This window comes from Anopheles nili, chromosome 2, assembly GCF_943737925.1.
Source record: "Anopheles nili chromosome 2, idAnoNiliSN_F5_01, whole genome shotgun sequence".
Taxonomy (NCBI): Eukaryota; Metazoa; Arthropoda; class Insecta; order Diptera; family Culicidae; genus Anopheles; species Anopheles nili.
Genome location: NC_071291.1, coordinates 13,788,702 through 13,803,098, shown reverse-complemented (window position 1 = coordinate 13,803,098; position 14,397 = coordinate 13,788,702). Strand labels below are relative to the sequence as shown.

The following is a 14,397-nucleotide window of genomic DNA, read 5'->3' as shown; positions in this document are numbered from 1 at the left end:
TAATTCACCCAAACACCACGCCGCACCTTAGACGGGCATCGTTCGGCGTGCCGCATGATCGCATATGATCGCTGTCTCTCGCGCGCGCGCGCTCGCGCCAGCATCTTTTCGCCCGGAGCCATGAAATCGGAATCGGATATGACATATGACCTTACCCGGGAGGGTCTCGTGGCGCACGGGACGCCCGGCAATCGCGTTTTGCACCAAAACGGCCACACGGCGTCCCTGGGGCGGAAAAGCGCACGTTTCTTGCGTGCCGTGTGGTGGCGAGGACGAAGATGCGATCCTCCCGCGCATTCCCGGGACCGTGAAGTGATTTTTCAATATCACACAACCAACCGCTCGGGCAACTGGGGGTGAGGCAATTTAATGAAAATGATCCCTCGAGGAAAAGGCACTGGATCACTGACGTTGCCAAACGGTGCACTGTGGGGGTTGGCCGTAACGAGAGTTTAGCCGATGTTGGTGATGAATAAAAATTACAAAAGTTAAGATCGGAATGGGTTTAATGTATTGTAAAATGCGCGTTGCTTTCCTAAGCTGCTGAGTCAACTTTGCAAGGAATTTTCCGTCGCTTGGAGCTATTTTAACCCATTTCAAACCCCACTGTGCCGGGAAATTCTGCTCACCATTCCGCGTAAAGCGTTCCGATCGATAGCAAAACCTCCGCCAGTGATGCCACACGACCGATCGAGCCCGCCAGATCACATGTGTAATTATATAACATTTATTTTTCGCGCATTATCCTTCGCTGTACCCCGTGGTGCATCGTTGTAGCTTTGTTTGCTCATCAATCCATCACGGGATCCCGCACCGAGGTGGATTATCATGAGGCCCGTTTAGTTGTGAGCCTTCCGCGTTGCTGCGTTCCGCGATTCGCGATGAGGACGGCATTTGGCGGAAAGGATGCACGTGACCCCATTAACCGGTGCCCTGGCAGACAACCGCCGGGCGTCGTTTATAATTTGCCATCCGTTGGCGGTTCGTCTAAAAACAAACACCGTCGTGGTCGCCGACGTGGCCGGTTTTTTGGGAAGCACCGCGAAATTGCACCGTGATGCGCTTTCGCTGGGTTGCACGTTTGGCGTGGGTGGGTGTGTGTTTTGTGTTGTTCGCTGACCACGCGTTAGAGGGACGATCCCGTGCCCAGCGGGTAGTTAGCGGGCTTAGAAGCGATTTATCCGCACACGTTCCGTGCGGTTGAAGCGTGTGAAAAGGCGTGAAATTAGTTTCAAACCAGCCGTAAATAAACAAACCATTAGGCGGTATAATGACGGCTTGGAGGGTGGAAATGTAGTGGGGGCCGGAAAATGGTTAATTGGTACGTGGAAAGTGCACAGATCAGCGTGTAGTTTTTTTTTATAAAAGGATTGATGGATCGCGTTTAAAAATTGTGCGAATCATTTCGCCCCCCAAATGTTGTGAGAATCTTTTGAAACTTACCAGGAAGATGAAAGCAGTGATTAGATGCAGGTTTTCAGACAATTCTAAGGAGCGGCTGTTAAAAGAGAGATGCACTGTAAATCATTCTAGTACTGTCGGCCATTTTACGAGCCTGCAATAGCAACACAATGTAGCATTAATACGCCAAACCAGCGTCGTGGAACAGCGGGGAAAAAACCGCGATTCGGACGTCGACGAGCGACGGCTATATGCCTTTAATAAATAAATAAATAAAGCAACAAACGATTGCCATCCGCTTCGCCGGGACAACGGTTGGTGTGAGAACGGCTTTACACTAAAACTATGCCCCAATCCGATCCGTCGCTTCTATGGGGCACACCCTTAAATGCGAGCTCGCCCGGCGCGAGAAGGCATCGTTGGGCCAAGCCGAGCCATTATATCAACCGGAAATTGTTGTCAAATCAAATTACAATATTTTATGTCTGATATTCCTCACCACTTTCTGCCTCCTGCACGGGACTGAACGCTACGACGCTGCAGACCGGGAAGTTGATAGCAAAAGAAAACGACGACGGCGACGACGACGACGATGACGACGATGACGACGATGATGATGCTGACGGGAATAAATGGGACGCGCAGCATGCGAATCAAATAAAATGTCCAAAGGTAACAGGCACGGTACAAACGTGGAAGGAAGCTGGGCGCGAAAGGCACGAATAAAGAAAGGAAACAAGTATGTGTGAACAAAAGTCACAATATTCACGGTCTCCGTATCATAACGACCGCAAACGGCACGCCAGCATAAAATGATGTTTCCTTATAAATTTTTTTTTCGGGTTGTTCCCCGATCTGAATGGTGAATTATTAATGATTGTGGTTGCCTTCTCTCACTCGTCTTTTGCGCTCTTCCCACCCCCACCCGTTCATCAAACACCTCGATTCCGGTCCCCAAATTGGCAACGCCCGGTTCGTCGCTTGCTGCCGAGTTCGAGAATCGGTCGAGTCTTTCGTTTCGCTCGATGAGTCAGCGGGTTCTCTGGCATGGAAGGAGGCTGCCATTTGCCGTATCCTATCTTGATCGGTCGTCAGTCGATCACCCAATGCTCGGTTTCGTGATCCTGCGTGCTCGGTGCTAGAGGTCCATTACCCGAGCGCTCCATCGATCGCGATCATTAAGATCTTCAACACCTCGTGGTGATTTGGAATTGCGATCACGCAGCAGCGGAGGCTACCACTGCCTAAGGAGGCGTGGTAGTTCATTCTCCCACCGACAGTGGCTTCCTGTTTGCAGCCGATCCAACCATCGGAAGGACTGCCAACGCGTGCATCGTCGATCGGCGTGCAGCGGCATCGAATGGCACCGAAAGTGCGATGTAATGCTGCCAATTAGCGGATCCGCGGATGGGAAATGATCGGTCGAAAAATGCACGCTCTCGCAAGGGCTCGGAATGCAGCACGACCATGCACGGCCATTAAGCTACCAGGCTGATCGGTGCAGCAGCCCATTCGCGCCAAGTTGCGATCTTTATCGCCACAATCTCTCTATCGCTGAAGGAGAGATGCACGCATTGATGTACTTTTCGATCGTGGTCTCGGTATCGTAGCTCGTTCCAAGATCGATTAGCACACGCAACTGCGTTTTGGGATAAAGATCTTAAAAACGCTCATTAGGAAATCAATCAATCAATTATCGCAATTATGATATTTCAACAACGGCTGAAATGAATAATTACCGCGTTCGTTGTGAGCGTTGTGTTTTTTCTCTCTCTCTCTCTCTCTCTCTCTCCCCATCCCCCAGGGCCTCGTGAAAGGGTTCCGCGCTGACGAACGTACCCTAATGGACTTGTTTCGAACTGGCTCGTCAATTCCCACACCCTGTTCGCTTGGTTGTTAGCTAGGTTGCGGGTTACCTAGGTTGCGAGAAAGGACAGCCGAACAAACTCTTACGCCCCGGGTACGACAACCGTTTGGGACCGAAATGAGCCGCAGCCCATCGCCAACTCCTGAATCGATCACTGAGGCGGCCCCAGGGCGGCTTCGGCTGAAGGCTTCTTGCCGTGACCGGGCCGCGCTAATTAGCGTACCGTGGAGGATCGCTTTGAAAGGCATCAATCATCGTTTCGGGACCCGGAGATGGACAAACCACCTGACCAAGGGCTGCGGCCCTTGGCTATTTTTCGGAGCCCGCCTTCTTGAGGCCGGGCCGAGATTTGCCGCGCCTTCGGAGTGTTGTATGATGAAAAATTTTAATTAATTTCTACCGGACCGCTGTCTCGCGTTAGCGTTTCACGCTAACCTGTCGCAGGCGAGCTCTCTCCGGTGCGGGGAACCGGATTACATGCACGGACAGGCGCATTAGGACGGTGTTATCTGATTTGTGCATAATTTTATTGGCCGTACACCCGTGGCTAGTGTCCGCTCGAAGGAGGAAGGATTATCGAGCCAGTGTAACTGACACCTCGCATTTAGAGCAAATGGGGTTAGTCCCCGAGCAATTAATCGGATCGGGATGTGAGTCCCCGAATCATTGATGAAATAACGCGTGCCAAAGCACTCTCGGAACGGGAGTCGGGTTTATTTTTAAATTGAATATCGTGCGTGCTTTAAATTGAACTTGAACCTGCCCAGATGGATTGCTCATCGGTGCGAAGATTCCTTACGGTAAACATTCATTTTTTAACGTCCTTTCCGTTGGCTAACATCGCGATATTCATCGGCGGCAAGTGAGCGGCCAAACGGTACAGCAAATGGAATGCATTCGTTTTGCTGCACTTCCACATTCGCCACAAACCGGGAGCCAAACATAGTATTCCTAATCTAGCCGAGATCGCAAGGCTCGCAAGGCTCGGTTTGGTAGAAATCGGCACAATAAATCATCCGAAACGATCCCGTCCCGTGCCCAGCCGGTCAGTTATAAATGCAATCTGCACAGTTTTGTATCGCCTTGCACCACGGCCGGTGGCTGCTGCTACCGGTTGTACCGAGTTTCGGTGAGCCTCGACCTGCCGCATTCATTAATATGCACCGGCTAATGACGCACAGCGGACGGTGGAATGACAACTTTGTAGCCGCACGCGTGTAAATCTATCAACCTGTCAATATTCATAACGAACTGTTCAATCTTTTCGGGTGACCCGGCTGCATCGGATGACACTTTCCTGGCAAACTGTCCCAGGAACGCAGCACCATCAAGCCTCTATTGAGGACTCGCTGGAAGGGAGCGAAAGATTGATTACCGAATGGCTGGGAGAAATGCGCTTGGAAACGAAATTCGTTCCGTTTGTGCGTGCGGATCCAATCGCGGTGGAAAAATGGGCTTACTCAGCTCACACGGGCCGGTTGCGGTGAGATGCATCTTATATGGTCTTATCTGGCCGAAGGCTACCAAAGAGACTCGAGCACCGGGGTCTGGGATCCTTGGTTCTGTTGCTTCATGCGGTTAAAAGGGGGCCACACGTTGTCTTAATTCCACCATGGACACCCGCGAGGCATGCCGTAGACATGCGCTTCGGATGTCAATTACTTTTCATTTCGGACACGTGGACACACCGGGTGCGCTTGCGAGGGCTCGGAGAACGATGCGTTAAAATTTGTGGCCCGCAGGCGACACTCGCGCGGACCATCGCGTGGAACTGGTTTCGGATCGGTTGATTTGCTGGGGATGTAAATTAAGGGCGAATACTATGCGGGACCCCATCGTATGAGCGAGCGAGCCACCATAAAGTTGTGACACTTAAGCGATTATTACGAGCTCGGGCGCATGTCGCAGACGGTGTAATTTCGGAGATATTTATTTAGCATTATGGCGGTTTGAAGCTTTGGGAGGGAAAAATTAATTACTATTTTGCGATACACGTCCTGAGGAGAGAGAGAGAGAGAGAAAAAAGAGATGAAATCACGGCTTAGAAATGATGTAAACAACCAAACTGTCAGTCGAAAATAATCTCCTATTTAAAGACCCGGGTTTTATTTTAGATAACTGCTGCACCGGTTATTGACATCACTATTGTACCTTCTGCGGATGTTCAGGAAACATGTGAAATGAACATTTTAGTCGAAAAAAGCTCAGACCCATACGGACTGTAAAACACGTGGTGGCCTAGCACCGTCATGCGAGCAGGCTTCATTTACTCTCCCGGCGTCTATTTTCGCTCCAGAAACGCTTTGCTATTAATACATGAAGTCAATTACACAAATTACATCCTGTTTCAAAGCGGGCCCGGAAGCTCGGCTTGTGTCACGTTTCGGAGTCGTACTCGGGTGTTCGGAATGTTCGAGTGTTTATTTTCGTGGTTCATTGCAAGGCTGCCTGCGAAAAGGACACGTCTGAGAGGACACTCCCGGCCACGCTGACGTTTAAGGATCGCGTGCTTTACACGGAACACTCAACCGGGCACGTGACGACGCCCGGATGCCACATCATCCTGCACGGGTCCTGCCGGTTCATTCGCCGATGACGTCAATCGGTCAACGCGTGTGCTCGTGGAAAGGACACGGCACTGCAGTGTGCTACACGTTCCGTGCAGGTGTTCAACAGGCGCTCTCGTAAATTGCATCCTTCCTGCCACCGGACGGTGTCACACGGTTGGTGGTTAGCCTTGCCTCACGGTCAGGGTTTCGCGGTATGCCAAGTGCAACGTCTACCATGTGTGTGTGTGTGTGTGTCTGCAAGGCGATTTTGTGGCGAGAAGGGTTGCTCGGTAAAGGGCGACGCAAACTCTACAGAACCGGGGCCGAGCCCAATAGTGTGTGGGTTCATTCATAAAATTTGAGCCACCGATGGAGCCACCGGTGTTTGTGCGGGTGCTGAGCCTTTCTCGAGCATACCCTTGCGAACCACTACACGCTCACAGCACACCGAATGACGTCAATAAAATGGCCGCCAGCCTCTCGGAAAATAAGGCGCGTGCACAAAATGGAAACGCAACACGTAGGGCGTAGGGCGCACGTCTAGAACGTACGAGAACCGTACCGGTAGCGGCAACTGGTAAGAATGAAATATTGATTTTCCCCCGGCCGTGGGAGCTAAACCGTGGCCGCACCTATACAGGCGTGTCGTCAAGGTCATTGCTACTTGTTGATATGTGCGGCTCGGAACCGCAAAAGCTTTCCGCACGCACACACACAGCCAGCGAAACCGACCGCCGCAGGACGAGACTGCGCAAAGCGGACCCAAGTTCAGGGATGTATTTTCCAGGACGCGTTCCGGCCGGCCAGCCAGCTGGTGTAGTGCCCGCGTGCGTGCACGTGTGTTCGGGCAAAGCCCGTGACGTCAGTAGACCCTTGCTTTCGCCACGTTCAGAAAGGCGTGCAAATTACACGCAATTATCCGGCCCGTTTTGGCGGGTTGCAATCGAGCGCCGGAAGTACGTCAGCTGCCTGAGCGATTGGTTTTCTGTTTTGGGGGAAGCTAAAAATACCCAGTCAGATTGCGGAAAACTGTACGGCGATACGTTTCCGTGGTCGCTTTTTCTTGTGAGTTGCGGTTTTCCCCCCCACGGGGGGAATCGATTTCCCAACATCCCAAATGCGGCCTCCTGACGCACTCGCTGAGTGCAATTAACCATGGAGGCACGGACGCACACGTGCCCACGGGGAGCGAGAAAAAAATGGGTAGACAGTGAGAACGGAAAAGTAATTAATTTTCTTCCGCACTCAGATGCGCAGAGATAATTGTAGGGTTGTGTGTGTCTTCGGAGCCCTTCGCTGGGCCAAGCTGAGATTGAAGAGTGCGTTAATCAACGATTAAATGGCTGCCCTTGAGGCGCTGGTGACGATAAGATGATTGCCAGTGCAATTTTGTAAAATCTCGCCTTGATTGCACTCGAAAGAGCAGTTGAGCAGCTAAGCACTTGGAAGCTTTGAATTTATTTTTCACCGTTCTTCTGTCGCTTCAGCAAAGGCTACCGTTGCAGATGCACCTACGCGTTTCGTTAATGAAATGCACAAACATTGAAGGCCGTGCTGTCGATCGACTTTCGCTGATGATCAGCGATGATCAGCGTCATGCGGAGTGAGCTAACAAGCAATCTAATTTACTGCGTGACGTTTTTTTTTGTGTCTGTTAATAATTCGGGCATTTGGGGTCCATAAAGCAAGGTTTTATTATCGACGAGAAACAAAAAACTCGCCCCCAGCCCGATGTGCAGATGAAGCCAACTCATCGGCACCCCTATATCGGGGAAGCCTGTCGTAAAGCGAGCGGATTTTGATTAAACGAGAGCAAGGAAACAAAAAGAGAAGCACAACGAAATGAAATTAATGTAAAACAACCGGGACAGGCCGTCGGTTGAATGTGCTTATTAAAAATCATTTTACACCCATTGAACGTCCCGTCGTGGGGCCGATTGTCGTCTCTCGCTTTTATGATCCAGCTTGTTGTCCCGCTGGTTTCTGAGGCCGGTTGGATCGGGAACTAGAAGGCATTCCAGTGCCATTCCGACAGTGGGCTGGGCCTATCTATTTCGCACTTTCGATCCGGCAGAAGCTGGCGCACGTTAATCGGTGCTCGAAATTGATTGGCCGAGTGCATCGATAGAATATGCAAAGTGGCGTTGTAAAGCTACGTTTGTCTTGGCCTTCTTCAATTCCATTGTGATGAGCAGTCAATCGGCAACTTCTTCTGCTGCACCCAGGCTCGTGGTTATCTGAAAGAAGAGCTTACCTCCCAACAAAAAAAAATACCCCCAAAAACAAACAAGCTTTCCACCAACGAGCCTCTCAGGAGGAGGTCCGGACGGGTCCTTTCGCGGTCGCGATTGTGCCGCAGCAATAAACAGCTAGACGCCTTGAAACAATTCGTTAGCACCGCAGGTAGCCCAATGAAATAAAAAACCAACAACAAATGTTGCGACATAAAGTCAACCCGCCCCTGGATCCACTTCCCGGCGTTGGGCTAAGGACACCCCACTGAGCGGAACGGGCTCGCGGTTCGGCCCGGAACAGCTTATCAGTGACCTCTCTTGTTCGCGGCGACGCGATCGCGCACCGATTACGTGCCGAGTGCCAGAATCAGCAGTTTTATGAAAAATTTCAGCTCATTTAAAGCCAATTAAAAACGGTCAAATTGTGTTATTAGCCGGCCTGATTCACGTCCGGCCAGCGGAGACGAGAATCGCAGGCAAAAGCAGGCGGGAAAACCTGGGTCCCGGTCCCAGAGATTGAGATCGCGTGACGGCACACAGACCGGGTCTATCGTGATCGCGATCAGTTGATCGAGCGGTCGTTGTTTCAACGGATAGAGTCGGCTTGGAGGGCTTTGCTCAAGCGAACATTGTCGCTTTTGTTTCCGTTTTAGGGTGAGATGAAAGCCGAAAGGGTCAAAAGGGCCGCCAAGGGACAGTTCGGCTTATCTGCGGAGATCAATAGTCAAGTTTGGGTTCGAGCGATCGACCAAAAAAAAAAAACACGCTCCAACGGGGTTGGGTTCGATGAGTCCGGCACGTTACAAGATAACCCTTCGATTATTTGCTCCACTCAAGGGACGATTTCCATGTCCCAAGCGAACCGAGCGAACCCCACGAGGTGCGAGCGAGCTTAATTTGGTCGTAACAAGCTCGGCAGCCCGCGTTTCGGCGTGTTATGGCGCGGTACCGGGCGCGTTATGCACGTCCCGGCTAATTATGACATAATTTATGACTTGTTGCGGTTTGCAGCTAACGATCGAGGTGTGTTCCGTTTGCTGTGGCAATCAATACGGCCGAATAATCAACACACCTGCACGGACGCCACACGGACCCGCGCGGATTATCGAGAACCGACCCGTCGTTCAGGACGGCGCTGCCAAATAGCTGTCGAGCGATCGTCAAGCGATCGCGGGTGATGTTTGGGTGGACGTGATCCTGGAGCATGGTTTGGCTGCGCAGGAAGATGCAACGGCGCGCGTGCGCAGGATCGGGTCGGGTAAAACATCGCCTAAATTTGCATACTAATCGGCGGCGTAATTAGATGACGAAATGTTAATGAACCCCGCGGGATGCCTCCAGCCCCGAACTGGGCCCGGTTTCGGCTGGTTTCGACTGGCGGTGGATAAGGGAGACAGCAACACACACACACACACGAAAAAAAGCGGTCAAACTCGTACTGCGCCCGCGTTATCGGTTGTTACCGGCGATAACTGCCGTTGTTGTCCGTTGTTTTATTGGGATTTTGGTGATCATCGAAAATATTTCGATCGGTGATCGAGGCGGGCTCGGCCTAGCGGGTGACGAGTGTCTCTCGTGCCGCTGTTGCAGCCGTCTCCTTTGATTCCAATACGGTGCCGTGGGCTCGGAACGGCCATACCCGGCACTGGTTGTATTTTATATCGGTATAATTACGCAAAATCGGCCAGCAAATGCGTGTTTTCGGCCGTGCTTCAGGCTGGAAGTTATCGTTATCGTTTGTTTCGGCGGGTTTCTTCTGCCCCTTCTAGGCGCTCCTGCATCGCTAGCGTCCCAAAGGTGCCCGGTAGAGGGAAGAAACCCGAAACAGGGCGGCAGCGTTATTTGGGGAATATTTTACTCCCGCCCGGCCGGGCCAGGAGAAATTCCGGCGCGTCATTAGATACGTTAGTTTAGGATGCCGGCCCCAGGGCGATGACAGCGGGCTGTCGATTTTATGCGGCGGGCATCCATGCACCATGGCACCGTGCATCAGTTGCATCGTGGGGTTGATTAAATTTACGATGCACTTCGTTTGTTTTAGTGGCGGAAAATGGCAGCGAACTTTATGCGACTGCAGCCGGTCCGCTAAACGAGCCACAATTTACTGGCGCATACTGTACGACGGGGGTAAATATCACGAAATATTTGATTTTATTAGCGACACACTTGCGGTTCGGCGTTGTTTCCGTCAACGTGCCGGTGTTTTGTACTGCTGGTTTTGGTGTTTGCTCTCCACGTGCAAGCCTGTCAGTGGAGCAAGCTGGTGGTGGTTTAAAATTTGCAATCATTAGCGCACGCGGTCGAAAACGCCGGACGGTTGCTTTTGCCCGCGTGCTGTTTAATCAGGTGATTTGGGGGAGTAAAATGCAGTCCATAAAATGCCCTTCGATCTACTGAGTCACATTCAATGGTGCATGAGCAACGTTACACGACAGGAACTGCGGCACGACTGTGACAAAATAAAATGCATCGTACAGTGATATCGTTGGTGGTTTTGGTGGGAGTTTGCTGTTTGGTAACCATTAATTGCGTCAATTTGAAGTAGCATTCCAATAAGCATGAAATGTTTTACTTTTCGTTTTGAAGGCTCTGTCTGCCGATGCTCTTTCAATTGCGGAGTTAAGAGCTCAAATCTTGGAGCAACGCATTCAGCAACGTTTGGCAACAACTACCGCTAGTACCACACCGGCTTCGACTAGTGCATCAACCAGCAGCAGCAGCAGCAGCAGTTCTTCATCGTCCACGGCTACGTCTAGCACTTCTAGTGACTCTTCTTCAACTGCTGCTTCATCTGACGCTGCTACCACAAATTCAACTGAAGCCACCACAGCTGCCTCGGATTCTTCTTCAACTGCATCCACAGATGCATCTTCAACTTCATCCTCAACTGCATCAACAGCTGCATCTTCTTCAGAGTCTTCTACTGCTTCGTCCACATCTTCCACGTCGGCCGATTCTACCACGAGCTCTACAACGCAAAGCGTCGAAGACAAACTGATTGCAGAGTATCGTGACCAAGTGCGCCAGCAGGCAATCGAGCGAGCGCTGGCAAGAGCACGCGGTTAAGCATTTGAATGATTTTGATTAATTGAGGCTAATTTCTTTCTACAAATGGATTAAAGATACTACACCCATGTTACAATTTGCTCTAAAGAGAAAACCAAAAAAACGCATAAAACGAATGTTTTATTTAAACCTCAACGGTAGCCTTGAACATTGCTTTTCGAATGAAAAAAAAACTCAGTGCTGTGGAAGAATCCCTTTCTATCTCTTGGAATCCGCTTCGCCAAAACTGCATTCGCAACAAGAAACCCCACAACGAAAAGTGCACAAGATATGCTTTTCAAACGAAATCGAAACATCGCTCCAAGCGACAGGACACTTGCACTTGCCCGATCGGAGCATGATTACGGTATTACCAGCGAGCACGGGAAAGAATGGAAACCTTTACCCAAAAGCCAAAGCCCCGTCTCACTGCACAGCCCTTTCGCGAAGGAGAAAATCTCCCTACGCCATGGTGCGCACGGAGCGATACACGGATGATACGCGCCGAGGTTCGCCGAGAAACACGGTGAAGTGAATTTTAATGAATATTATTTATGTACGTTGTTTTTATTTATACACATTTTAAACACAGAAATCAACATCGTATATGCAAATAATAAATAATCATAAAATGAGTAACGAAAATTGTTCTCGTTTCAGCGACGTTTGCTGCGTTCTCGGTGCGATTTCGCTTACGTGGTGCTCCATTCCGCGTCCGAATGTGCATTTTTCGCCGTCTCAATGCCGGTTCCAGGTCCCGTTCGAGTGGTTCTCGTGTTGGTTCGACGAGTGCACTTAACGATCGCTTCTCGCGCGCTTTCCGATGGATGTGTCGTTTGTGTGTTCCCGATGCCGATTGCCTGGGCACACCCGGAACCCATGGGTTCAGGGATGTGGCTCACCTTTATCCTTTTCTTCTCGTCGAGCTGGACCCGAACGAAGGAGATGCGCCACCGTTTCGTTATGAAACGGTACAAATAATAGTACAAATAACGTGGCAGGCCAGCGCCGAATGCGCAATAAATCAAATCCACAGCATAATGCCTCGTGCAGGTCGTGGTGCCGAGCGGTGCATTTAACGCGCGGATTAGCCGTTAACGGTGCCACGAAAATCACCGACATGCTGGTTGTGGTTTTGCACCACGGTAAGGACCATCAAACTGGTCGACTTAAAGCTTCGGTCGATCGGTTGGCTTTGTAGAGTGAAACCTACGATGGTCGGTGCCTGTTTTCCGTTCAATTAACAACGCATTATTCCGTTTGCGTTTGCTTGCACAATCGTGGCTTTACGCGTATTCGAAACGCAAGCTGAATTAAGCGACTGAAACAATTGTATGCAAATTAATTAGTCCTCGCGTCATTCGCGCTCCCTTTCGCGTCACTGCAACGCACCGTCTCGCGGATGTATTCGAGGTGTCGAGCGAGTTGGATGTTTCACGACCGTCTTTTTTTTTGCTTCTTCCCTCTTTGCGCGTTAAGCCGTTCGATCGGTTTCACTCAAACGGGGAAGGCATTTATGTCGTAAGAAAAATTTATGACATCACGTAAAAAGGATCAACCGGGAACGTGTTAAGAGCGGTATATGCACGCGCGTTTAATGAAACCCTCGCTTTTCTGGCTGTCTCGTGCCGAGGGACCGCGATTGAGTTGTCGTTCGTATGTAACCCTCGGATTGAGTGCATCGACTACCTTTTTTTGGTGCATCACCCGAGTGGAAAAGCGATTGAGATCAGTACAAGGATATTTCGATTCCGAACGTACATGCACTTACCTTATTCGTTGAGGTTAGAAAACGTGTGATGAAATAAGATAGAAATTTATTTCGGATCGTTTATTAAATGCACAAAAAAACAAACAAAAGAAATACCACACCCAAGTATCTAGGAATCCCGCGTAGGGAAAACAAAATTCCATTCGTCTCGACCACGGGCCAGTGAGGTGTAAGGTTCGATTGATTTTTGTGGGTCTCTCGTTTCCTCCCAGGTTAATCACGACTCAGAACTGACGAATAAAAACAATGGCAACAGCACGCCATGGTTAAAAAAAACCTCTCCAAACCATGGAAACGACGATCGGAGAAAGAACGATCCATCCCGGAAAAGGGAGAACCGAAGCCGTTAGTAGCAGAGTGGCCTGGAAAGATTGGCCAATAAAATGATTACCTTAAGACACGGATTAGTGACGGATGTCACTCAATCGGCTGGCAGGTACGGTGCAGGCGATGCTCGCGACGCGCCGAAGAAGAAGCCACCAAACCGTAGCGCGCCATCGAGGAGCTTAACTTTAATACAGATATCAAGTTCCACGATGGGGAGCTTTCACGCGCCGCGTACCAAACAGCCGTTGATTTCGTGTGCCCGTGTGATCGGCCCCGATGCCATGTTCTGTTGACCGGCCAGAGGCCGGACACTGACATCGTTTCTTAAGCCATCAAGACTTCGACTTCATCGACGGCGAGTGAAACGTCACGTGAGAAGAGACATGGCGACACGTAAACGGTGGTTTGTGGATGCAGTTCTGTGGGTGATTTTGGGATTATGTGGAGTAGAAAAACTGCCAAGGATACTATATGATTTTTGAATCATTTTTTATTTTTTCCAATAATGATCATGTTCAATTCACAGTCAGCTTAAGTGAAAAGGATTAACACAAGCATTTTTTTAGGGTTAAAAACGCCACCAATAGAAAGTTCACGTGCTACAGCTTAATTGAATGATAATGTCTACATCCGTGCGTTAGAAAAAAATGAGCGCTACTGAAACCCGACATTAACGAAAACCCATCCGTTTGCCCACCCGATCGGGACCCGCTTACAACATAATTACGGAATAGAAAGCACCAACAAAACCGTCCGTGGGTGATTGCCGATCGGTGCAATCGGTGCGAGACTAATGGGTGCAAAATTCTGCACGACTCCTTCGAACCTCCGCGTGGCCCATTTGCTACCGGTTTCCGCGCGATCGCTACCTGGGACGGAGAAATGTACGCGCCCTTCGGCGGGCCAATTAAAACCACCCGGTGCCCCGGTGCCGGTGGTGGCGTGCGCTAGAACTAGAAATAAATTTTTGCAATCAACGAACGCGAAAATGTCTCCCGCCCGCTGAGATGGTCGTGCGTAGCGACGGTAGCGCCGCGATGCGGGGTCTAGTTTGTAACATAAATTAATGAACCGATTTCCACGGCCCCCGGTGGCTTTCCCGGTCCCGTAACGAGTCCCGACCCAGGCGTCCCGTGGTCCACCGTCCACCGCACCGGGAGATCGATTCGCACTCATTGCCTCCCGGATCGCTGATAAATGCAG

General features: G+C 50.5%; 1 protein-coding gene across 1 annotated transcript; it reads left to right on the top strand.

Annotated features, from left to right (window-relative positions):
- Positions 1 to 10,453: 10,453 nt before the first annotated feature.
- Positions 10,454 to 11,252, top strand: LOC128731158 (uncharacterized protein DDB_G0271670-like). The gene is made up of 2 exons (XM_053824256.1): positions 10,454 to 10,566; positions 10,638 to 11,252. Exons 1-2 carry the CDS (start codon positions 10,516 to 10,518, stop codon positions 11,115 to 11,117), a joined length of 531 nt encoding a protein of 176 aa, XP_053680231.1. The 5' UTR covers positions 10,454 to 10,515; the 3' UTR covers positions 11,118 to 11,252.
- Positions 11,253 to 14,397: the final 3,145 nt, after the last annotated feature.